Raw genomic sequence first — 27,027 nt, 5'->3', positions numbered from 1 at the left:
TTTTTTTTTCAGGTCTTTTAGGTGTGATGTGAGATTGATAATTTGATACCTTTCTAGCTTTTTGAGATAGGCAAACCATTTAAGTATTATAAACTTTCTTCTTAATAGTGCTTTTTCTGCATTCCAGAGATTTTGGTAAATTGTGTCTCTGTTTTCATTTATTCTAAATGATTATTTGATTTCTGCTTTAATTTTGTCATTAACTCAAAAGTTATTAAGAAACAAGTTGTTTAGTTTCCATGTTATTGTGTGATTTTGAAGTGTCTTCTTGATACTGCCTTCTATTTTTATTCCTCTGTGGTCCAAAAATATTCTTGTTGTTATTTCATTAAAAAAAAAGTTATTGAGACTTGCTTCATGGCCAAATATGTGGTTGATCTTAAGGTACTGCCATGTGCAAATGAGAAGAATGTATCTTCTGTGGTTGTTGGGTGGAACATTTTGTCAATTTTTATTAGGTCCAATTGGTGAAGTGTAGAAATTAAGCCAGAAATTCCTTGTTAGTTGTCTGCCTCACTCATCTATTTTTCTGATTAGTATGATTCAGGTTTTTTTTTTTTTTTCTGACATGGCAGTTTTCTGCACCTATCACAACACTTCAAGAAGACTATTACAAGAACACTACAAATTATACATGGCAGCACATAATATCATCAAAGGAGTGACACATTGGAGAAAAACCATAATAAATATTCAACACTAAAACAAACATTTGTATATTCTTTCACTAATTGTATTAGTTTTTTCCTCTTTTTGTGCCCATACTTATTAGAATCTTTTTCATAAAAAGCAGTTTTCTTTTCTTCTTTTTTTCTTTTTGAGACAGGATCTTGTTCTGTCACCCAGGCTGGTATGCAGTGGCGTGATTATGGCTCATTGCAGCCTTGAATTCCTAGGCTCAAGCACATCCTCCCACCTCAGCCTCCTAAGTAGCTGGGACTACAACTTTGTGCCACTAGACCTGACTGATTTTATTTTATTTTATTTTTGTAGAGTCAGGGTCTTGGTATATTGCCCAGGCTGCTCTCAAACTCCTGGGCTCAAGTCATCCTCCCACCTTGGCCCCCCAAAGTGCTGGGATTATAGGTGTGAGCCACCACGCATGGCAGCAATTTTTGACTAGAGCTGATTGCAAATGTTTGTAGAGAAGAATTGAGAATAATAACAGTGGATGACCAAAATTCAGTGTAGCTATGGTTAAGATTTGATGAAAGTTCGCAATAGACAAGGAAATTTTGTAATTTCTATTATTTGCAGCATTTTAAGATAACAACAAGAATCATTATGACAGTATCATATTAGAGTCATCAGGCTTTCATAAGTTTTACATCATCTTTAGAATATTCACATTAATAACATACCATGCAAATATAACTTAAGATTTAACATAGTAGTCAAAATAATGACTGATAACCAATTAGCTTTTTGTAAATTTATATAACTTTTGGAACATTTATGTCAATAACATACCCATAATTGTAACAGGAAGAAGATCTAGTATCAATTATCATTTGATAATACTTTCCACATAATCTACCAAATAAGCCTAATTATTTAATACAAAAAGACTTAATTTAGGATTTTCATCCTGGGGGATCATGACAAAGATGTCAAAAGTTTCAAAAAACTAGATCAAAATAGAATCATATGTCACTGGAAAATAAAAGTTATTTACATAATTAAAGTGGTAATCAAAATACTTCAAAAGAAATACAGAAATTTTTATGAATGTAAAATCTTTAACCCTTTTAAATTTAAGTTTTCCTAAGTAATATGAACCTAATAAGGATAATGCAGAAATTGTTTTGATAAAACATAAAATCTTTGCTTTTTAGACCAACTATTATAAAGGTAAACAAACAAACAAACAAACAAACAGAAATCCCCACAAAACCTCCTGTAGTGTTGATTCAGTTTGGATGTGTGTCCCCTCCAAATCTCATGTTGAAATATTACCTCTAGTGTTGGAGAAGGCCTAGTGGGAGGGGTTTGGCCATAGAGGCAGATGCTTTATGAATGGCTCATTGCCATTCCCATGGCAATGAGTAAGTTCTTGCTCTGGTAGTTCATGCAAGAGCTGGTTGTTTAAAGGAGCTTGGCACCTCCTCTTCTTTCTTGCTCCCTCTCTTGCCATGTGACACACCTGCTCCTTATTCACCTTCCACCATAATTGTAATTGTAATCTTCCTGAGGCCATCACCAGAATCAGACACTGGCACTATTCTTGTACAGTCTGCAGAACCATGAGCCAAAATAAATGTCTTTATAATTTACCCAGTCTCAGGTATTTCTTTATAGCAATGCAAAATGGACTAACACAAGTATGACTAATTCTCCTTATGGGGAGCCCCTTTAGGTAGCCTGGAAGTCAAGCCTGATAAAAAGGGTACTTGAGCTTAATCAGATATAAGAACAGTGTGTTCAGGGTTATATGTGTACACTATAGTATAAAGGAATGTAAACAAGAAAACTCATACCTTGAGCAGAGAAACACATGGCTCTCAGCAAAAGCATGAGAATTCACCTCTACTGAAGAAAAGCCAAGAGTACAGAATCAAATTATTCTAGAGGAAAACACTGCTATTTCAGACCTTCAAGATAAACATTTTAGTGTCCAGCCACAACATCAGAGTTAGAGTGGAAGAAAATCACATAGTTATGGCAGTTAATAAAAAGATTGAAGAAGAGAGTTATCATCCCAGCTAAGCAAAAAGATGTAGCTTTTAAGAGAATAAAGAACAGAAGACAACGATATGTAAGCTGCAAATCACATTTAGTGAGATAGAGCATAATTTGAACTTCTGAGACATAAATTTGAGAAGTTTCAAAAAGAAACTTTATTTTCTTTAGAAAATTTTATTAAGTAATTTTATTGAGAACAAATAAATACTTTCAGAAAATCTTACTCTAACAGAGGGGACCAATTTTTAGTTTTGTATTAGTGTATTTTTAGTATCAAAGCTCCATATTTAGAAAGATAAATATTTTTATTATAGCAAACTTAATCACATACAAACTTCCTTTAAATAAATTCTCCTTGCAAGTATCTTATCATGACTTACACAGACTATTTAAGACGTCCTGGGACTTTTTGCTTTTTCTTATACTTCTTCTTTCTTAAACACCCAGTCATTTCACTATAGGAAAAAATTTACTATACAAGATTCTTTCTTATACAAAATTATTCTCTTTTCTTTTTAGCCTCTTTTTGTTTTTGTACAAAAAAGTACATTTCCATATCCATAACCTTTTTCATCTCTCTCTTCCAATTAGTTGTTTCTTTCTATCCTACATAAATAGCCTTTAAATAGCCTCTGCATTAGACAAAATTTTCTTTTTCTCAATAAGAACACATTTCATGCCCTTTTTGAATTTTTTTCTTATCAGAAATACATCTTATTTTTTGGCATACTTTATATACAAAATTATATGTTAGTTAGAACTTTTAACTCTTAGTAACCTTAAATTTTGGTGTAAACTTAGGAAGTAAGATCTTGACTTGTCTGCCACATATCAGTATTTTATAGAAAAGAGCCATTTCATCATTTTTAAAAAACATGTTTCCTTATAATATTTTCTTAATTGAAAATGACATTTAATGAGTTTCTACTATTTAATTTATTATAAGTTTAAGATTTCAAATTACATAAAAAGTTTATAAGCATTTTTCATTTACATTTGCCTAATTTACTTACTTTTAACAGTATAACAAGATTACTCTGCAAACTGAGATATTAGACAAAGCTGGTATTTCAAGTTATTTCCTTGTTAACAATTTTTGTAGCCTATGAATATCAAATATTCATTTAAGTAAGAACCTGAAAGTTACATATATGGGTATTTTGCCTCTAACTCATAAGATATATCTGTTTTCATGAAACTAACAATATTAAATCAGCCTTACTTATAAGAAAACACACAAAGATCATTCTGGTTTTGGCTTGATTTATAGTTTTGTGGCCTTCATACCAAACCCTGACACCTTAAAATATCTAGCAGAAACAACTATAAAACTTTCTGATCTGTAAACTCAGGCAAAAATGTATGCTAACATTTCTGAAGACATTTCTATCTATATTTTATTAATAATTTTAAAACCAACTTACTTATTAAAGATTTAAGTCATGTGAACTTGGAAAATATTTGTACTTCCTAAAGTATGCATGTTTATTTATAAGTCAATTTGATACCATATAGACAAAACATAAATACATGTATGTACACATAAACACATCTAAGCACATATACACACATAACTAAATATCTTATATCTTTCATTTTATAATTTTTGTCATGAGATAGTAATACAAACTCACTGGTTTATCATAGATGGTTGGATCCAAATTGTATTTCTGACAAAACTGGAACCTGTTCAGATGGCTAAATTTCATTTGCTCCAGTGGGTAATGTAATGAAGGCTGTGAAGCAAAGTTTTGGAAAAGCAGTTTCCATGGCAGTTTAATTAAAAAAACCCCACAAAACCTTTTCATTTCTCTTTTTTTGCCTTCAATTTCAATTGAGTTTAAGGTTAAATTTTCAATTTTTGCATTTTAGCTAGAATTGGCTGAATTATATAAGAAAAACAAAATCTCCAAGAAGCTTTGGATTTGCAATACCATATGTAAGCGGTGCATTTTATCTCAGCACCAGTACAAAAGTCAGCAAATTCAAGGTAGGAGAGAGAGAGAGAGAGAGAGGGAGGAATTAGAAGACTCTACGTTTTAACTCTATAGCTGTAGGTTGCCCATTTGAGCTCTGACTTTTTCTTGATGTAATTTGCCCGTTAGTTTAAACACGCACACAAGAATGAGCCATAATATGTAGCTAACTAGAGTCCTAGAAAACCTGTCATGCCTTAATATTTGAGAATCCAAGTTTTGGCCATTTCAGTGTTAAATCTTCTGTAGTAAACCCCTCCCATTCAGGGAGATACTTGTAAGTGTAGGCTCTGTATGTGTTATACATGAAGCCTACTGGATCCTGACTGGAGATTAGTGGCCAGGTACCACTGCTGTTTCAGTTTTGGATAATTTATTTCCCAATGTGAGAACTCAGCAAAGCATAATGCTAGCGAGAAGTGCAGTGGGGTCAGGTTTGCTGCTTTGAGCATTGCCAATAGTTGTTTGTTTTACATGTCTCGGTTTCTCCCTCTGGTTATCAAAAGCAATCATGGAGGCTCAGACCACTGGGTGACTGACCATCGTGTGTGCTTCTCCAGATGAGCCAGCTATTAATTACCAGTGAAATGGAATTTCCTATGGGACCACTGCACATTACAAGGATTGTACCTCTGACACTTTCACGAGATTTGCAGTCACCCAGGAATGCCAAATCAGAATCTGGCTGGAAGGGGCAAGTGTCCCTTGTCTTCAGAATTGACTCAGGTCAAATCCTCATATATTTTTAATAGTTTCTGTCCTGTGAGCCTTGTTCATAAAGTCCAATTGAAAGGGAAAGTACTAGTACAACCTAGCCATTCAGACAGCTTCGCACACCCGTTCCTTCCTAGTATCTTTTAAGTAGGAGAATTCCTCTTCTTGAGAAATGAAAAGTCTCAAGGAAGAACTTACCTTTTTGTCAAAGAGTGAAAGCAGCTAGCTGAATAAACTCAGCTCTGAGGTTCAGGAGAGACACTCAGTCATCCACAATCATGGAGGAGCTGGAGGGACTGCAAGGGCTCGCTGGTACTGAGGCGCTGGTTCCCTGCAATGTTTTAGATGACCTTGGGCAGTCTACTCTGTGTCCTTTCATGGTCATCATGATTCTTAACCAAATTTTAAAAATCAAGCTTCTAAAGAATTAAAGTTCTTTTTATTCAGAAGTCTTATTGAGGACTATAGCCTAAGGCCTACAGCCCAGGAGCAGTTCTTCAGGAGGTTCTGTCAGACTGCTCTGGTACTATTTTAGCTCACAGCTTATATATGGGTCAAGTGGGTTCGTTATGCGCAAAATTACATCATACCCGCGCAGCAGTTACATTAACGCGGAATCGCATCAAGGTTCAGGTGTAAAGAGTACATCTGGTTATAGACCATAGAAATGTAATCACTAACTCTGCCAGATGTTATGTTATAGGCAGGAAAAGGCAAGGACTAGGGTCATTCATCTTTTAAGGAAGATAGTGACTCAGGCAAGAGATGTGGGGGGCCGTGTGCTATGTCTTGTTTTGTCTTTAGTGCAGAGCATCTTTCCAGAGAGCTCAGGTCTTCAGATGGTCAGGGGCTTTGTGAAAATATGTTGGCATGCAGAAATGAGCAAACGTGACTTCTTACATTCGCTACTTTGTCTCATCATACGTAAGTATGTATACATCTATGTAATCATATAAAATATCTATATTTATTTATATATAGATTTATGTGTATCTATTTCTCTCCTATATGGAGAGAGACCATCAGAGTGGCAGGTAGCACTACCAAGTTATAGGTATAAATATCTGTTTTTAATTTTTATTTCATATGTTGCTTAAATTTATATGTTACACATTTCTTTATATATTTTTAAAATATGCACATTTAAGTGTCTATATATAATTATTTCCAGTTATGTCTTTGTATGCGTCCTGTACGAGTAAAAAACCCCAGGCTGACTGACTTCATTGTTCCTTGAGAGCATTGATTCCAGCACATGGAGATGCCCCAGAGTGTGTTATTCGTCCAGTGGATGCAAAGATGCAGCTGTGCATGTGACTCTGAGTGTCAGGGCCACTTCTTCCCTTGTCATTTGGGAAAAGCTGATGTCCTACTCTAGGAGAGAGCATGGATAGGGGACTGGCGTTTTTACTTTTTGGATGAATGGGGTGCCAAAAGCCTATGGGACCAGGTAATGTCAGATGGTCTTATAATTAATTCCTCTGTGGTTGCTACCCCCCGCCCCCGAGATTCTAAGAATAAAAGAGATGAACTTTCTGCATGGCCACACACTTCTCATCCTGGCCTTAGGACCACAGTGCTGCCCTAATGCAAGCCGAGCTGATGGCCCCAGGCCAAATGGCAGGTCCAAGGTTTGGGGGCTCTGTGTTGCATCCTGCCCTGTGCAGGTGCAGTTCTCAGCCATCATCATGAACCCATCAAGTTGCACAAGCTAGGCACTAGTTTGGCCAGCTTCATCCATCCATCTGGGCTGGCAGTGTCTAACAGTCTGCCTCTGATCTGGTTTTCTTTGCCTGCCACCTACTTTGGAGTTTAGAACAATTTTTTCCAGTGAGACCTCTGTTTTCCTTGCTGAATGGACGCACGGAAGAGGCCTTAGGCACCTGGCTCCAAGGCTATTTTCAATTCATGTGTTTTCAGGTCTGTCTGTAGGTTTCTTTAGACCCAACTAGAAATGGCCAGAGGACTGTGTAGGCTTCAGCATCTGGGGCTACTTCCCTTGTGCCTAAAGTGGCTATCAGTGCCGTCCCAACCTGGCTTGGCTGTCTTTCCAGCCCGGTATCATTTTATTGCATCCATACCTGCAAGTCCCCCAATGTCCCCAAACTATCCTAAGGGCTCAGACCTTTTTTATTTTTAACCTCTCTACAGAAAGCCTCTTCTCCACCTACCCAACCTCTGGCCATTTCTGGTTGGGTCTAAAGAAACCTACAGACAGACCTGAAAACACATGAGTTGAAAATAACCTTGGAGCCAGGTGCCTAAGGCCTCTTCCATACGTACATTCAGCAAGGAAAACAGAGGTCACACTGGAAAAATTGTTCTGTACTCCAAAGTAGGTGGCAGGCACGGAAAACCAGATCAGAAGCAGACTGTTAGACACTGCCAGCCCAGGTGGATGGATGAAGCTGGCCAAACTAGTCCTTAGCTTGTGCAACTTGGTGGGTTCATAATGGTGGATGCAAACTGCACCTGCACAGGGTGGGGTGCTACACAGAGCCCCAAAACCTTGGACCTGCCATTTGGCCTGGGGCCATCAGCTTGGCTCGCATTTTCTGCACCCATCTTAGCTGTTGGAAAGAAATGCACCTATCTAGATTGAAAGATAGGAGATGCGGACAGCTTTACTACCGGACCTTTCAATCTGGAGGACACATGGGCTGGGTCTGGTGTTTGCCGTCAGGATAGGGTTACATGAAACTGGGAAGGAAAGACTCCAGTGGCCTTATAGTCTCCCTTTTTTGACAGTAGGTAGCAAGAGAGCCCAAAGGCCCCTAGTATAAATGTCCATATATCGCTGTATGTGTCAGTGTGCATGTATTTCTGTGTGTGTGTTTTTTGGATATAATTTATTTTATACATATGCATTTATATTTATGTAAATTTGTTTCTATATGTAACCATATACAATATCTTTCTTTGTGTGTGTATGTGTGTATATATATGTATGTGTGTATATACACACATATATACATACAGGTATATATATGTACTAGGTATATACAGATACATATGTACAGACATATATGTACGTGTGTGTATATATATGTGTGTATATATTTCTCTCTTATATGGAGAATGACCACCACAGCGTAGCAGGCAGCACTTCCATTTTGTATGCATAAATCCTTAATTTTAATTTTCTGTGTTGATGCCTATATTTATATATATTACATAGGTATTTACATATTTCAAAAAATCCACATTTATGTCTGTGTCTATGTTTATTTCTGGTTATGTCTTTGCTTGTGCGTGTGTGTGTGAAAACTCCAGATTGACAGGCTTCACTACACTGTTCCTCGAGAGTAGCATTTCAACAAACCGAGACGCTATCCACCGTTATTCCCTGGCCCGCTAGGAAAATGCAACTGAGTATTGCGCTCTGCATGTGGGTCCATTTCTTCCCTTGGATTTTGGTTAAAGTTGAGTGCCTGCTCCAGGAGACAGCATAGAGTGTTGTCTGTTTTGAGGCACATGGATCCCCAAAAGTCCATGGCACCAGGCAATATGAGGTGGTCTTCCATTTGAATCTCGTCTGGTTGCTCCCTCCTGGAGATTCTTAGAAGAGCTGGGGCCTTCTGCTTGGTCATGTACTTCTCGTTTCAGCCTTGGAACCCACAGGCTGGCTGGAAGCTAAGAGATCTCCTGGCTCAAGGCCACTTGCTTGGCCTAGATGTGGGCCTTTGTGTAACTTCCCACACCCCCAAGAGCAATGGCTGCTTCAGCAGGGGAGAGCTACTCAGAGCTGCCTCTTGCAGTGTTGAGGGTCACCCAGACAGACCACTGGAGCATCGGGGAGGCTCAGAACACCCTCTCCACCCTATTCCCTTCTATTGTTTCCTTTTCCTAAAGGGCTGCACCCTAACCCTTTTTGGCCAGTACCTTGCATGTCATTTTGGCTCCAGACATCTAACAAACCTGAAATGCTCCCTTCTCGGCGCCCCTTTCCAGCACCCACATGACACATCCTGGGGACTCAGTCATTGCGAGCCCCATGTGAAGCTGTCCCTAAGGGCTTTGGCCCGGAGTCCATCTCACTTGCCTCCAGGCTCCTCCCTTTGTTCCAGTTCGTCTACAGGGCTTGGCACTCAGTTCTATGCTGCTCTCCATGCTCTTGCCTGTGTGCCCGTGTGGCCTCCCCAAACGACTGTGTGATCTCTGGGTTGGAGGCTGTGTCATTACAATCAATTACATGCAAAAAGTCTTTATGGGGATGGGTGAGGGAAGGAAAATAAAATGTAAATAAATCTTTATAGGCCACTTAATACCCTGTACCTGCAAAGCAGTGTTCTCAGGGGTGTGTGTGTGTGTGTGTGTGTGTGTGTATGTTGGTATATCAGCATGTCTATGTGAGTGTGAGTGTGTGTCTGTGTATATGTCTGGGTGTCTGTGTCTGTGTGAATGTGACAGTCCATCTTTACGTGTGAGACACTAAGGGGAATGAGCCACACATCCTGCTCTGAGGCACTCAGTCTAGATGGAGGGTAAACTGTGGCACAATAACTAAGGTGGGAATCGGGCACACGATGGAGACAAAGGAGGGGGAGATCACGGAAGGGGCCAGGAAGAACTTCGTGGAGCGAGTGGCATCTGCGGTGGGCTTGAGAGGGGAAGCAAGTTCCACCTGGGGTGGCAGTGGGAGGAAGGACCTTCTGAGGAGGGACCTGCTGGAGCAAGGCCCAGGGGGCAGGAGCATGAGTGTCTGTCACTGGGGGAAGCAGGGAGGGAGTCGAAGCTCCAGTTTGATGGAAGGCTGGCTCTGGCTGTTCTCAGGGAGTCTCCTCTGGTGCTGGCCCCTTAGTGGGGTTTGCGGGGACTGGCCCATAGGCACCACCTGCCTCTGTCTGTTCAGGAGGTCGGTTGGAGTCAGGAAAGGATCTGACTACTTGGGCTCCTCAGAAGCCACGCTGGAGACTCGGAGACTCCCCTTGGACACTCAGCCAAGAGGCGTGATGGAAGATGGGGCGTGGATGTGCTGTGGCTGCACCCACATTCTTGGGGCTCCCCCCAAGCACTTCTCACTGCTCAATCCAGGTGTCCCAAGTGAAGCTTTTGCAGGCACCAAGGGCCCACACTTGAGTGAGAGGACTGAGGGTCAGACTCAGCGATGGGAGTCCACATTAATTTTGTCAACCCATGTGACTTTATTTTCCCTCACCCCAAAGGATCAAAGACAGAATGCAGCACAAGCTGAGGTCCAGGCTCTGAAAGAAATCTGAGTATTCCCTGCAGGAGCATATCATAAACTCAGCACACATTCTGAGCTCAGGTTCCCATTCGTTCCTACCAGGGGAACCTGGCTGTGTTCTCAGTGGAGAAGGCACCTCCCACAGGTGACCACTGCAGTAGCCTGTGTGTCTCAGTGCTCCCTGTGCTGGTGTGTTGGCTGAACCAACTCCCTCCTGTACTTGAGCTGCCAGAAGCCACTTGGAGGAGCAGGGACAGCTCCCACTCCAGGTCCTCAATCCTCTGGGCCAGGTGGACTCTCCTCATTTCCAGCTCTAGAGCCTTGTCACTCTTCAGGGCCCAGATTCCCAGCTTCTCCCCACCTGGGCCACCTGCCTCCAGTGGGTTAGGTCTGTCTTCCTGCCTCTCACAAGGGAAGATGCTGGGAGCCACCTGGAAAGGACAGATGTGGAACCAGGAGAGGTGACCAGTCCTCCACTCACTCTGGCCTTAGCCATGATCTTTGCCACTCTGGCACTCTTGGGGCACCAACACCCACCTCACACTTGGGAAAGGGCCAAGAAGCTACCTCCAGGGACTGACCTCATGATTAGCTAATGACGACACTAATGTCCCGAGTCTATGTTACCACATTAATGCACAACAGCCAAGTATATTATGACACAGTTGGCACTTGAGCAATTTGGAACAATTATTAAATGATTAAATCTCACTGCATTTCATAGTCCCTTGCCTAATACTGTTTTTTCCTTCCTTAATACCTGGGCTATTTATATAGGATTTTATTTTTTAAAGAATGAAGTTCTCCTGTTGATCTATTCTCATCAATCACTGTCTTCTGACCCCTCGACACAGCCAAGGACAGGTCCCTGCACCTGGTCCCTCTGCAGTGGAGCTGGCCTCACAGCTGCCAGTCTCAGGTGGAGTAGGGGCAGATTCAGAGAGGAATGACTCCTCCACTAGCACAAACTCTTTGGAAGGCATCCAGATAAGGCCCAGGGCAAGAATAATTGGTGTGTTGAGAAGAGAACATAACAGTAAGCTGGAGTTTGCATTTCGGCTTCATGAGAGGTCCCTCTTCTGGGGCTCAGGAATGCTGTAGGGCCATAAGAGACACAGTTCCCATAGCCCCACTGGGAAGGGGTTTGTGCATTTCATGGCCGTTACTTGGACCCCACCCTGCCTTGTTTGCTCACAAGATACATTTTCCCTCAGTTGTTCATGAACATAGTTATCCTTCCTTGCCATTTTTGTCTTGAGAGAGAGGTCACTTTGACCAAGAACACTGATGCTCCAGACATCAAGACCCAGGTATACGTGATGTTCTCCTGGAACTTTCCATATTCAGGAAGGATTCTGACCCTCTTCACTGTGTGTAAAAATGAGAAGAGAAGAAAACCCACTCAAGGCTACTTCTTGGCCCCATTCCCAGGGTTTCTGTGGCAGGGGGTATTCCCTGACTAGACAGAGGGGATTCTGTGGTGTCTTGGGGTATGCCAGCCTAGATATCCACTGGGGGTAGGCTTGTGAGGGGAGGTGCCCACCTGCACCCTTCCAACACCCAGGGTGTTACCCATTTTTAGCAACTCAAGAACTATGGTGTGGTAAGAGTGACACTGAGATTAGGTGCAAAAGTCCAGGGGGACTTGCAGTTTAGAAGGGAGGGTGAAACACGACACAATGACTAAAGTGGGTATCAAACACACAGTGAAGACAAAATGATGTGAGGGGATACCAAAAACCTCAAGTTAGAATAAATTTTATGCAGTGTTAAAACAGTAACACTGGCAACCTAAGGCCCACAGGCCAGCTGCAGGCTTTAGCAAATAAAGTTGTGTTGCACTGAGTGCAGACACAACTGCATGATTACTTTTTTTTTTTTTTTTGAGACAGGGTCTCACTCTGTTGCCCAGGCTGGAGTGCAGTGGTGCAAACATGGCTCAATGCAACCTTGACCTCCTGGGGTCAAGAAATCCTCCCACTCAGTTTCTCACATCATGGCAAGGGTGCTACCACACCCAGCTATATTTTAAATTTTTTGTAGAAACAGGGTCTTGCCATGTTGGCCAGGCTGATCTTGAACTCCTGGGTTCCAGCAGCCCTCCTACTTCAGCCTCCCAAAGTACTGGAATTGCAGGTGTCAGCCATTGCACCTGGCTTGAGTCATTTCTGTCTCTAGTCTTTTTTCCCTCCAGCCTTCCCTATATCTGCACCTCTAGAGCCTAGAGCAAAGATGGAAGGCAACCTAGATGGAAGATGCAGCTCACAGAAAGCTCCTGATTCAAGGCACATACTGTCCAATAGGCTATATTTACACAGTAATTTTTATTGTTTGCTTTCCATGATTTTCCTCAATATTTCCAGGCTATGGATTTACTTAGAGAGCTGCAACCCTAAGCTGTTGGCATGGGCTTCCCTGTCTCCGGCCCCAGCTCCAAGGCTTCCTGGCATAACCTTCCATTCACCAAACCAAACATGCAGAACCTGACTTTTTCTGGTGGACATTCTGATCAGAGCTGACTGTTCTGATCCCAACTCCTCCCTGTGGAAGGACCATAACCCCATGGGACACGCCCCTATAGACAATTCAGTACCTGAGACCTTAGGCTGCTGGGCTTACCACAAGCATGCCACCTTCACCTGGAGGCAGTGGGTTTGGCCTGTCCTCCTCTTTCTGGAGCTCCAGGGCTTGAACGCTGAGCTGGAAGAACTCCTCATTCAGTGCATCCAAAGTGTCTTCCACCTGCCTTATCTTTCTCTACAAACAAGGGCATATGGTCTTCATTACTTTTATGAAAACTGCATTAAAATTTTCTTGTGCTCCTGCTCCATGACAGGCAGCAGGGCAAGTGTTGGACATACAGAGTCAAAATCCAGTGTTATTCTCCGAGGACTCAGAGCCTGGAGGCCAGATAAGCCAGACCTATAGTCTAGCAAAGCACAGTAGGAAAAGCTATTGTGGAGAGAGGCACTGGGCACTTTGGAAGCAAAACGTGGGACACCTAGGCTAGGTAGAGTTGTCGGGGAGCGATCTCTGGATTAGGGGACATATCAGCTGGATCTTAAGGGATGGACAGTAGTTAGCTGTGTGGAGAGTGGGAGAAGAGCAATCTAGGCAAAAGGAACAGCACGTAGGAAAACTGTTAACAGATATGAGAAAGCACAGGGAAGATTTATTTAGCCATCTGTTCATCCATCCATCCACCCCTCCATCCATCCATCCACCCACCCACCAACCTACCCATCCATCTATTAATTCACCCATTCATCTATCCATCCACCCATGCATCTATCCATACATTTATCCATACATACACTCATCTATCCACTTATCTATCCATCCATGCATCCATTAATTCACACACCCATTTATCCATCTATTAGTTCATCCACTCATCCATCCACTCGTCCATCCGTCCACCCATCCATCCATCCATTTATTCATTTATCCATCCATTCATCTTCCTACCCATACATTAACCCAGCTGCCCATTCATTCATCCATCCATTAATCTACCTACCCAGCTATTCATCAATTCACCCATCCACCCATCTACTCACTCACTTATCCGTCCATTGATTCATCCGCTCATTCATTTATCTATTCATCTACCCATACATTCTGTGTATTCATCTATCCATCCATCCAACCATCCATCCATCCATCCATCCACTCACCCATCCATGTATCCATATATCCATTCATCTTCCTACCCATCCACTAACCCATTTACCCATCCATTCATCCATCCACTCATCCACCCATCTACTTACCCACCTATTCATTCATTCATTCATCCATCCACCCACCCACCCATCCATACACCCACCCATTCACCCATCTACTCACCCATCCATCAACCTACCCATACATCTACCCATCCACCCACATCATCCATGTATCCATCCATCTATTCACTCATCCACTCACCAATTCAACCATCTACTCATCCATCCATCTATCCATCCATCCTGCCACCCATCCATCCATCCATCTATCCATGGGTGGATGGATGATTCATACATTCATCCATCCACCCACCCACCTATCCATCTACCTACCCACCAATGCACCCATCTACTCATCCATCCGTTCATCCATCTATCCATTCATCCACATCTACCCACCAATCCATCCACCCATCTACTCACCCACCCATCCACCCACCCACCCACGCATCCATCCATCCATCCACCCACCCATAAGTAAAAAAAAGACTTATTGCACACTTAGTATGTATCAAAACAAGGATCCATTCTGGGACTCCATTAGTGAACTTCCATGGAGTTTGCGGTATATCAAAGAAGGCAGACACAGAACAAGAAATGATATGTGATGAGGGTTACTTGATGACTATTTGGGTTGCTGTGGGAAGTAGTAGCATGAGATTTGTTTGGAAAAATGGGAGGAGATGATGTTAGAGACATGGGGGTGGTGTGGGGCCTGGGGACAGCAGGAGATGAAGGGCCTCTGTGCTCTTCTTGCATTGTGGGATCACATAAAGCCCACGACGTCGGAGACTTTCCTAATAATAGAACCCTCATTTTCTTGGAAATGCCAGTGTGCCCAGCTGAAAAATGACTTATCTCAGACTCTCCTGTAGATAGAGGTGATCATGCAGCTAAATTTTGTCCAGTGAGATGTAAAAGATGCTGTTGAGGAGGTGGATTCTGAAAAACGTCTTTAAAAAGGGAAGCTGCTAAGTTCCTTTTTTACCTCTTGCATTTCCAACAGCTATCTTGTAACCACAAATGAACATGAAGATGGAAGTCACGTGCTAAGGTCATAAAGCAGAAAGACAGAAGGATCCTGGAATTTGTAGATCCCTGGATGCTGATGAATTTGCTTTTGAACACATTAAATTTAAGCCCTCTGCGGGCATTCCATGAGCTAACACAACCTCAATTGCATGGTGAGTTTAGCTGTCACAGAAAGCCCACTTTTTGCTCCACACATGAAATAGCAGCTAAAATAAAAATATAAATGAAGAGCCATGTTTAAAAGAAAACTCTTCAGACACCAGAGATGATGAGACAAGTCAGGGGTAGGAGGGAGGTGAAGACACGTGGCATGTGGGTTTTCCTCCTTAGAAGCCAAGGAGTTAATTCCCACCTTAGTCAGGTGTTAAACTGTAAGCACCACTATGGTGGGAGAACTGGTCCAGGGGTGCCTAAGGAAAGTCTGGACCGAGGAAGTGGCTGTCTGTTCTCCGAACTTGGATTAGAAACCTCTATCCAGCCTGAAGATATGGCCCTGTAGCTGAGTAGGTTTCTTGCTCAAGGGTGTGGTTGGAAAAGAATTGATGTGAGAAACTGGAAGCACAAGGCCACCCACCTTGGAAGGCCAGAGCCTAAGAACAGGACTGGAAAAAACCAACCCCATACACGGTAAGCAGAGACAACCACAGTTGCAGCACCAGAAGGTCTGCACAGAGGAAAGTCCCACTGGAGATGACACAGACAAAAACACAAAACCTGCAAGGAAAGCTGATGACGTGAGAATCAACAACAAAAAACACACCCAAGAAACCAAAGATAATGGTGAAGTCTGACCATGACTGTCATATGGATTCTATTCCTTCTTTTGTTTTTCTTCATACTTAAACAATATGAAGAAAAATAAAAGGAGGAATAGAATCCATCAGACAAGAACAGGAACACTATAGAGAGAGAGAAAAAAAATTGTAGAAGTAAAAAAATGTTAATAAAATGACATTGTGTCTGGTGGATTACAGACAGAGCCAACTGCGGTGAGTTGCTAGAAAATTATGAGGAAACAATCTGGGACGTAGCACAAAGAGGTGAATGGATGGGAAACAAGGAAGCACATGGGAGGCAGCGATTTTCAGTATGGTCCAGCAGTACCCATTAACAGATGGTGCTCTTGGCACGCAAGCATCTGTTCTTCGTGTAGAGTTTCCCTGTCCTCACCCTGGGATGCGCAAGGGAGTAATACTAGGGAAATGCATCAGATTACTACATGCTTAGGAGTGGAGTTGCTTGTTTTCAGTGGAAGGGCAAAAGCATGGAGTTGGGAGTCTCCCTACTGACAAAAAACAGGTTTCAAGGTTTTCTTCCCTTTTCTTTTTCCTTCTATATCAGATCTGACTTACTATTTTCTGATTAAAAAGAAATGAAAATCAAAAATATACCAGAACATAAAAACTCCCACCTTTCATTTTTTTCTAATTTTAAAAGATAACACCTACTCAGGGGAGAATACTAGTAAAGATAACAATTCAAGGTACAAACAAGTACAGTAATGTTGTCCGTAACCTGCCGAGATAGATTGCACCGATGGCCCCTCTTTGGGCATGTGTCCTCGCCCTGTAGTTTGGTGGTGTCCTCCCACAATGGCTGGTGCTTTTTTCTCACTCCTTGATCTGGGATCCACCACCTGACTTTCTTGCACCATTCGGATGAAGCCGAAGTCACAATTTGCCAGTTCTGAGCCTGGGCCTCAAAGAGCCTTTTGGAATTCTGCCATCATTACGAGAAGGACATGCCCAGCCTAGCCCGCTGCCCTGCGGGAGGAGGAGCGATCCTGGTGCCTGGCTGCCCCAGATGAACTGAGCTGGGCAAGCCCAGTCCAGAGCTGGGTTCAGGTCAGAGGCTGAACCCCCACACTGCAGGAGCAATGGACGCTTGCTTCTCTTTGCTGCTGAGGGTTTGCACTGTTTGTCCTGCAGCAAAAGTTAACTGATATCCAATAACTGAGCTCACATTTCATGTCTTCTCCTTTCAGTTTCTCTCCCTTCCCCCAGGCTAGTCTCTCTCCTGTTTTTATGGCCCTGTCTTGCCCTGTTGCTACCTTATCTCTTTATGAGCACACATGTACTCATTTTTGAAATAATGTCATAATTGCATTCTCTTTTAATCGTTTAACCTAAAGACACTAAAAATTCTCTGTAACATTATTTTTACTAAAGGTGTAACTATGTCATGACGTTAGCATAATCCAGGTAACCCTTACATTACTGAAAGTTTAGGCCACCTCCACTCATTTTAACGTTACAAAAATTGCAGTGAGCATGTTTCTTGATGTTCACTTGTATTTTAAGATTATTTCCTTTGGAGAGATTCTTAGAATTGGAGTTAATGAGTCAACAAGAGTAAGTATTTTAGAGGCTTCTGATACAAATTGCCAGGTTGCTTTCCAGAAAGGTTTTAACTTTTCACTTTAAAAGAAAATCAAAGGACTTCACCCCAAAATACCCTTCTTTGACATATTTTGAGAAGGCTGTTCAGGGGGCCTGCAAACAGAAGTAGCCTTACACAGCTGTCTTTGCTGGGGGAGAGCATCTGCATCTGTAGAGAACCTGCTTTGGTGCAGCCAGGCTTTCTTTGAGGCCCTCCTCTTTCCGAATCTAGGAAAGATTAGCTGAGAGTCTGACCTTTTCTAAGGTCTGAAAGAAACATTCACCATCTTTTCTGTCTGAGAGCTGCTACCTGTGAGGTTTCATCTGCATAGCAAGGCCACCTTTGCTAGCCAGGCCTTCTCTTCTGTCCATCCTATAACCTGTCTTGCCACCCTCAAGCCCCTCTTCTTTCTGTAACTTTAAGAGGGTATAAAAACTTCAACCATCTGATCCCCCTCCCCTGCTTTGAGCCTCATACTTTGTGTCTGGCTCCCAGGCTCGCATGCGCATTAAAAATAATTTTGTATGCCTTGTTCTCCTTTAATCTGCATTTTGTCAGTTCACCTCCTGACAAAAGGTGAAAGGGGGAAATTTCCCCTCTTCTTCTCTACACTATTAGGGCCATTTACATGTTTTTCTAATAGAGCAAGGGTATCTATTAATGGTAAAATTTTAATTTAGCGAACTTATTTGATATTGTTATGGGATCATATCTATTGTTGCTTTCTTTTGGGTTTTCTCTCATTATTTGAAGATTCTTTAAACCTTCACAGGTTCCCACCTCTTGGTCTTGAGAACATTGTAGACAATCAGTTAACACTTGTTGATTGAGTGAATTATTTCTCTTGACCAGTATTCTCCAATCTTAATTTCTTTGTCTGTAAAACACTCCTTCGAGTACTTTGTCTCCAACTTTGTGTTTGATTTCTGTCTCCCAGAGTCGCCTGTGACATGTAGTTAAGGAGTAGGGCTAAGAGGTGAAACAGCCGGACGGCAATGAGAAACCCTGGAGGTGAAATTAAATAATTCAGACTTAAAGCCATCAGAACTTATTCTGAGCCATGAGAGGAGTGTGGTGGCTATGCAGACTGAGTTACAACACAGGCAGCTCAAGCTCTTGTTTGTTTTCTGTAAATAATTAGGAAGACCAGGCTGTGGTAGAGATAAGACCTCCTACAGTAGTTAGTAATAAGGTAATCTTCCTTGGAACAGAGCAATCTGTAACCAATCTAATCTCTGTAAGATACGCACTGGCCCTGTGTGGAAAATGTTGTCATGCTGCTAACACCTCTGTGTCTGCCTATGTACGTGAAACCTTAACTTCTCCACTTTAGAATACTACCCCATTTATTTGGAGTCTAGAAGATAGTCCTAGGTGGCTATCTTCAAGCTTTGCGATTCAATAAACTCTGCGTAATCATATTTTCTGACTCTCATTATTTAAAATGGACATTTTGGTGCCTACCAAGGAACTAAAAGCAGACCTCCAGGGATCCACGTCACTTTTCTGACAGCTACAGCCCTGGTACCGGCATTAATGACTTTCATTCATCCGGCCTCACCAGAGTCACAGGGGATCTCTGGTACTGCCCCTCTCAGGTTCAAGTCTCTTGGCTTGGTTGAGATTCAGACTTTATTCAGGTACCACATGTTCCTAACTTGATGGGTTTGAAATTAAAGCTCTACTGCAAGGTAGGAGTTTTATTTGTTATTCTAGAGATTCTGTTTATCACAGATTTGTAATTTTCACTTTTCTCTGAAGTTAAGGTTTTGCTTGGAATTATTCCTTAGAGTTTTTCAATCTTTTCTCTCATTTAAAATTTTGATCACAGAGAAAAAGTTTCTCTTTGAAAAGAGGAAGTAAATCTTTGTGACTTAAGTGAAAAATGTGTAATTTTTAAAACTGGGGAGATTCTGAAACTTGGTTCAATTGCACTAGAGATATGGAGGGATACCCACGGGAGAGTGTATCCACACCATTACAAGTACTGGCAGACATGCCACTGAATGGGCACAGTGACTGGACGGTTATGGGCTAGCTCCAGTGGAATGTCTTGGTTATGCAGCACCAATTCCATGGCCAGGACTTAGACTGTGTTCTTTGGGTAACGGCTAGGCACCAAGTCACATAATTCATAACCTTTCAAAGCCCTCAGATCTTCCTCATTTATCATTTCATTGGATTTATTCTGTCTTCCATTGATGTGACTATTTAGCTTCCATCTTTCTGCCACAACAGGGTATTGAGAATGCAATTTAGCATGCAGAGGCCCTAACCAATTACACAAAGAAGATCCTTAAGGATAGCTGTGTGGGTGTCTCATTATTAAACAAGAAAGTTGTTCTTATGAGGCAGGCTGTATTAGACACACTCATGGCAGCCCATGGGGAAACCTGCACTACCCTAAAAACTGAATGCGTGTCTATATTCCAAATGATCAGATAACAACACTAAATTAATGGCTGATATGAAAACCCAAATACTTAATCTTTCAGAATCAACACCTTCTCTAAATGATTGGCTAAACAGCTGGATTGGATCCTGGCAAACTTGATGGCAGAGCTGTTATTTATTACAGGAATTATAATCATTTGTTGTGTTTTGTCCTGTTTTTTTGTTTGTTTGTTTTTTTCCCTCATTGCTGCCGTGGCATTTGTTCACAATGGAGTTGATGCGTAAGTGTAGTGATTAAAATAATGGTCACTCAGATAATTGCATTAATTAAAGATGTGGCTGTGTAGTTTGACTCAGGTGCAAAATCACCTGGTTCATATTGCTTTAAATTCAGCCTATACTCCATTTGCCTTATAGCTTGATCAGTTCCCCAGCCGTGGGACCTGAGGAATGAGCCTTCCTCACAACACAGAACTACGTTCCTGAACATAAATGGAGCCCAAACAGTTTGAGATCATTTACAATACTTTCTTTGACAGATCTTGATAAAAAGGGGGAAATGTGAAACTAACTCGTTCAAACTTAAAGCTGTTGGAACTTTAAATGATTCTGAGCCTTGAGAGGAGTGTGGCTATATGGCCTGAGTCACATGGTAGTTGCAGCTTCTACCTTTTTTTTTTTTTTTTTTTGCTGTAAATAATTTGGAAGACCAAGTGGCACCAGAGATAAGATCCCCTTCAGATCATTACCCCTCCTCACAGAGTAATAAAGTGATCTTCCTCAGAATGTAGCCATCCGGAACTAAGCAAATCTCTGTAATGTATGCACTGTCCCTGAATGGAAATGTAATCCTGCTAAAATCTCTCTGTCAGTGCCTATGTAAGTAAACCTTTACTTTTCCACTTTGAAATGCTGACCCCATTTGTTTGGAGGCTGTGTTTCCTGAGAGGTCATCCTCAATCTTTGTACTCAAACTTTATACTTAATTATACTCATTATTAAGGTTGATGGAGGGGGCAGCATGTCCAGGGAATGAGGCTACCTCAAGAGCTCCTGAGGTGAAGAGGGCCTTGTCCCAGAGCCATGCACCTACCTGCAGCTCAGGAGTGGCTCCATGCCTGTGTCCAGCCTCAAAGATCCACTCCCCAGGTCCTGGGCTCTCGGCATCTCTTCCTTTAGCATCACCCTGGGGGAGGTCTGGGGGTCCAGGGTTCTGCTGGGGTCTGAGAGTAAGAGGAAGGAAAGGTTCCCTTTCGGGCCCCTGCTGTCCAGAAGCACATCCCACCTCAGCCAGAATCCAAAAAGAACACTGGCCACTTTCAACTCCTTCGTGAGTGTCTGACATTAGAAAAGGCTGTGATATTAATGTGATGGAGAAACTGATAAACTCTCAGAATCGCTGATGTTCCCCTATAGCCTGCTCCACCTCTGTGTACAGAGCAGCCTTCTCAGTGAAGGGCAGCAGAACATATGTTATCACCCCAAAGCATGCTATGCTGGCATACAGACTCTTCTGAGCTGAAGGCATTTGAGAAGAAGCAGATACAAGAAAAGCTCTTGGCCCTCCATTTGCCTAAAAGTAAGACACAAATTTGTAAAGGTATCCTCCCCTCCTCTCTCTACCTGGAAGGACAGAGGCAATCAGTCACTGGAGGCAGGTACACGCAGAGGAATCTACATAACAAACTGCTAAAACTGGTCCTTATCTGCCATCCATTTCCTCACATATTTACCTTCCCTCAGCTTACCACCCTAGAAACTCAATGCCATTTTCCTTTGTTTTGTGCTTCTCTGAAAATGTATTATTCTCTTTTAAAGATGCTAAATAAGCCCAAGTTCTAACCATCCCCTTGAGTTACTCATCCTCGGGTGTCCCTGTGGGTATGCCAGATGCACGTGTTAGGAACTTCTGTTTGTTTATCTTTTGTTGGCCTATCTTTTGTTAGTCTCATTTACAGGGTCTCAGATGGAAAGCCTAAAATGGGTTGAAGAGAAGGGTCAATTTTCTTTCCCCACCTCAGGCTAGCTGTGTCCTTGATAGGGCCAAAGACCATGGTGTCAGGGCCTCCCCACACTGCACTGCTTTGAGGTCTGGGAGGGGAGACACTGCCCAGTGTGGTCACACATACCTGCCATACTTTTGTACACAGTCCCTTATTACGCTCCCAAGTTTTCAGTCTAGAATGTGCCAGCTGTTTCATGCTGGAACCCTGTTCCGTGCATTGCTATACTCTTCAGAGTCCCCTTAGGCAACTCAATTCTGATCTGTTTCCATGCCTTGAATTGAGAGGGCTGGGCCATCCCAGGGAGCCTTAGAACCTCTGGAACTGCTTAGTCCATGAGCCACACCTGGGCTTTCTCTCCTAGTGTCTTTGTCAAGAAACATCCTTCTGTACCTCTCCAGTTAGGAACCCACCCTTATTGTAAAGCCCATCTCAAATGATCCCCGCTTCACAAACCCTTTGCTGATCCTTACGAACTTTAAATCTCTGGAACCTGGTCACTTGGATTCAGCATTTCTCGCCTTTTCTTATCATTGTTGGCACCCTCAGGCCTATTCCACCCGACTCACTCATCTTCAAACCCTGCACAATGCCCCACATCAGATGGCCATCACTGTTTGTTGAATGACATTATCCTCAGATGGTAGCTCATGGAATTGGCTGGAGAAAGTGTTTGCTCAGGATCCACAACATTCAGGGCAGAGTGCATTCTAGAATCTGGAGACCCAGATTCTTAACTCTTCTTACCTCCAGGGTCCCCAGGCCCGAGGCTCTAGGAGAATCCAGACTCCTCTCTCCCTGCCTACAGGACACTTTAGTTACTTGTGTACACTTTCTGAGCCTCTTAAAAAAAACAAAACAAAACAAAAAAACTAATAGCAGGAGTGTTTCTGGGAAGGAGGACTGACCATGGCTTTAGTGGAGGGTTGGAGGGGAGGCCTGAGCAGGCGAGCAATACACGCTGGGCTGTGAGAGTCTGACCCTCTAAGCTGAAATCTCAGCAACTTCACCCTCAGTTTCTTCATCTTTAAATGAAGCTAGTGATAGTACTTATGTCAAGTTGTTGTGAGGACTGAATTAGATAGCAGATAAAGTGCTTATCTTAATACCTTGTTTTTAATAAACGCAAGCCGTCAATGATTGTTACCACTTACTGTCATTAAAAGGGGATGAAGGAAAAAGAGACCATGCCTCTAAACATTCATAGAACTCATCAACATAAGCAAACAAATCCATCTTAGCCTCTGGGAAAACTTAGAGGAAGAACAAAGAAATCCCTTGGTTACACCCCAGAAGAGATGGCATATAGTTGAAGAAAACGAGAAGGAGGTGGGGGATGGGGTGTGACGTCTGGGGTCCACCAGCCTGAATGTGGCCTTGTTCCCATGGGTGGGAATAATTTCTCTAAATGACATGTGTTCCAAAGAGTTACTCAAGTCACTGGACCCTGTGGCTAACCAGGTGGGCATGACAATGGGGGACTATGGAAGCAGGGACCCCTGGAATCTTGTAGCTGGATTTGAATGGATTAAGGTGTTAAATCAGGTTTTGGGTATAAGACTGTCACTGCCAGGGAGCTAAGGTCGCCCCTAGGGACACATCTGCTGCTACAGCAGCTTGTCTGGTTCCTGCCCCCACCTTGTGCTTTGGTGCTCCTCATCGGAGGGTGCAGGCTGGGCCATCAGGAGCACATCCCGCTGGCAGCTGGAGGGAGGCTGTTCACCAAGCTGACCGGAGGCCTTGGAAGAACAGAGAGCCAGGCCTGTAATTTCCCCTCTAGGTTTTGGGCCCGGAGAAGAACAGCGACGGACAGATGAGGGCAGCATTGCTAAAGCAACGAAGGCACATGCCCTGAACTGAGCTTGGGATTCCTGTGACCTAGTTCCTGACCACCGGCTGCTCCCGGGGACACAGGCAACTGCCTGGCGGGAGTTAAGACCTGCTGTGGGCTGTGGTCTTGGCCCCTTGGAGATACATGCCACCTTGGTGTTATTCTGCTTTGTTCACTGTGGGGCACTGACAGGCTCAGGCAGGGGTTCCTGAACAGAGGCCCGCCGTGCCTGCCTTCCATTCCAAATGCTGCTCTGAGGGCAAGATCCCTCTGCCACCTGAGCTCTGTATGGTGGGTTAGAAGACCAAGCAGTGGACTGGGGAGATAATCTCGGACACACATCTTGGAGGAGATGAAGAGCAGAAACTGGGGTTGATCTTCCAGTACAGGCAAAGTGCCCTGGGTTTCTGATCAGAGTGCAGAGCCCCAGCCCCGCAGGGGTATGAGGCCCCAGTGCATGAGTGAGGGGTGTGCGGTGTATGCGTATGTGTGCATGCATGTGCGTGTGAGTGTGGATGTGCACACCTGAATGTACCTGTGTGTGATTTGTACATGTGTGTGTCTGTGTGCATGTGTGGTTGCAGATGTGCATGTGTGTGTGCCAACGAGTCTCCACGGGGTCAGGGGACTGGGCAGTGGTTCTGCATACACAAGTGGGTTCAGGTGCCCCCTGGCAGCCTTTCACCTTTCTGCTGGCTCTGGCTGACCGTCCCTGTGCCTGAGAAAGTGCCGATGCCAGGGCTGCGATGGTTTGGTCAAGCTCCAGCTGAAAGCCCAGGGCAGTGGCACTGGGACTGCGGCCTGGGGAAGGAGGACACAGGAGAACAGAACAACTTCAATATGTTCATCTCACCCGGCCACAGATCTCCCCAACCCGACGTTCACGTCACTCCCCTGCTTTCAAAGCCTTGTGTGTGGTTGTGTGTGTGCCTCTCACCTTCTACTTTTCCCTCTATTTCCAGAGCCCATTTCCATCTCCCTCTGGCACTGGGACACTCACCATCCTGTGCTAAACACATGTGGATAGAACCCTGTGAGACACATGGTGGTGCTTTGCATATGAATGCTTTGGTTTTCATACACCTTTCTTCCCTTCCTATGTCTTATCCTGTTTCTTACTTTTCTTTTTTTAACTCTAAAATGTTTACAGACCCACCCATCTTTCATTTACACATCTCCTCTGTCCCTTCCACCTATTCTGACCCTTCCTCCTGTTGGCCATACTTTCTTGCACCCCAGGCACCCTCAGTCACCCACACCTGATGGCAGCCACGCCAGGCACCGTCTTCTGGGGCCCCACAGTGAGATTTTTGAAATAGCCACTCAGAGTAGTTTTTCTGAGTTATAGGATCATTTCACCAAAGTGTTGATTAATTGCTTCATTCTTATTAATTTGATAAGAGTTTCATCCCATCCCTCTTAAAAAAAAAAAAGTCCCTTTCCAAGAAAAAAACTTAACCTGCTTTGCAGTTAGTGATAGCTTCGGAGGAATGCAAGGCTTCATGCAGCCTTGTAACCAGCTTCCACTCAGCAAGCAAAGGGGAATCTTCGGGACATAGAGGTTTGTTTGTTTGTTTGTTTGTTTTTTCTTTCTTTTTTCTTTGTTTTTGAGACAGGGTCTTGCTCTGTCACCCAGGCTGGTGTGCAGTGGCACGATCTTGGCTCACTGCAACCTCTGCCTCCGCCTCCTGGGTTCAAGGGATCCTCCCACCTCAGCCTCTCGAGTAGCTGGGATTACAGGCATGCATTATCACACCTGGCTAATTTTTGTATTTTTAGTAGAGATGGGGTTTCACCATGTTGGCCGGGCTGATCTCTAACACCTGACCTCAGGTGATCCGCCAGCCTTGGCCTCCCAAAGTGTTGGGATTACAGGTGTGAGCCACCGTGACCAGCCTGGGACAGAGTTTTTAGCTTAGTCTCAGACAGGGTTCAGAAGAAGGTGGTTTTCTTGGTCCCTTCCTTCTCACAGTCACTGGGTGTCCTAGCTCACCAGTGTACTAACGAGAAGTTTGAGAAGGGAACTGGCCTGGAGCAAAGATCAAGAAAGGCTCAACCCGTGCTCTGCGGTGTGGGGTGAGGACAGCAGGGTTTCCGGCATCTGTCTGCCCTGCTCCTCGACTCCCCACCAACTGGGCCCACAGGGACTTGGAGGGCCCCTTATCCAAGGATACGGTCACAAAAAAGTGACACATTTTCGAGGGACCCACCCCTTTCTGGAGCACGACCTTCATGAAGGACAAGTGGGGTGGGACCCTGGCCTGGCCTACCCAGCTGTCTCCCCGGAAGGGCCAGGAGCTCCGTGGCAGGCCTGCGGCTCTTGGAACCAGAGCCTCAGTGACTGGGCAGAGCAGCCGCAGACCTTGGTCTGTAAGCCCCTTTATTCCCTTCCGGCTGGAGAGGAGGGGGTGTAGCTGAGACTGGGCTTCTGACAGGATTGTGGTTGGTTCTGTCAGCTTCTATAAGCTTCAGTTCCTCAACTATGAAATGGAGATGGTGATAATTTCAGTCACAGGTTTCCTGTGACAACTAAATGGGTTCAATGAGGCAATGTCTGTCCTGTGTGTATAAACCAGCTCCTCAGGGGCTGTGGAGGGACACAGTAGGGAGTCCCAGAATCCCCTATTCTCTGCAGGAGGGGTGAGGCCACTCCCTTCCAACCTCCTCCAGACGGCCGTATGTGATCGTCCCCCAGCGGGAGCGTCTCCACCCACTCTCAATGCTGGCAATACGACGTTGCTGTGCCCCCTATTATCTTGATCACTGGGCAATTCACTCCCCAGGTGTGCAAATCACTTCCTAGTTCATGCTAGGAGTTTTCACCTGCCGCCCTGCCCACCCAGGCCCCTGCCCTCACCTGGAGGAGGCTGCTGGCACTGCCTTTGAGAAGCTGCAGTGTGGCTGTCCCATGGTTCCTGGCTCTGCCCAGTGTCTTCTCTGGCAGTGGCTTTGGGATCTGTTTCAGGGTCTCCACCCCTGCCTAGAGCTTGCTGCTCAGTCCTGCTGAGGCCCTGCAGAAAGTCCTGGAAAATCCAGGGCTGGGTCACCCTCTTAGCTGAGGGCATCCTTCTTGGCTCAGCAGTATCCAGAAGGGGTGGGT

General features: G+C 43.8%; 1 protein-coding gene across 1 annotated transcript in view; it reads right to left on the bottom strand.

The window, feature by feature from the left end:
* Window positions 1–10,515: 10,515 nt before the first annotated feature.
* LOC105472039 (uncharacterized) overlaps window positions 10,516–27,027 on the bottom strand; it is a 40,156-nt gene continuing 23,644 nt past the window's right edge. The window contains exons 20-25 of the mRNA XM_071076114.1: window positions 26,785–26,950; window positions 24,613–24,728; window positions 23,735–23,835; window positions 21,187–21,316; window positions 13,180–13,317; window positions 10,516–10,991 (exon numbers count right to left, since the gene is read on the bottom strand). Coding sequence (XP_070932215.1) covers window positions 10,656–10,991; window positions 13,180–13,317; window positions 21,187–21,316; window positions 23,735–23,835; window positions 24,613–24,728; window positions 26,785–26,950 — 987 coding nt within the window. The 3' untranslated portion in view covers window positions 10,516–10,655. The remainder of the gene's footprint in view (window positions 10,992–13,179; window positions 13,318–21,186; window positions 21,317–23,734; window positions 23,836–24,612; window positions 24,729–26,784; window positions 26,951–27,027) is intronic.

This window comes from Macaca nemestrina, chromosome 13 (assembly GCF_043159975.1).
Source record: "Macaca nemestrina isolate mMacNem1 chromosome 13, mMacNem.hap1, whole genome shotgun sequence".
Lineage (NCBI taxonomy): Eukaryota > Metazoa > Chordata > Mammalia > Primates > Cercopithecidae > Macaca > Macaca nemestrina.
The sequence above is the reverse complement of the archived record's forward strand: the minus strand, read 5'-3'. Positions and strand labels throughout refer to the sequence as shown.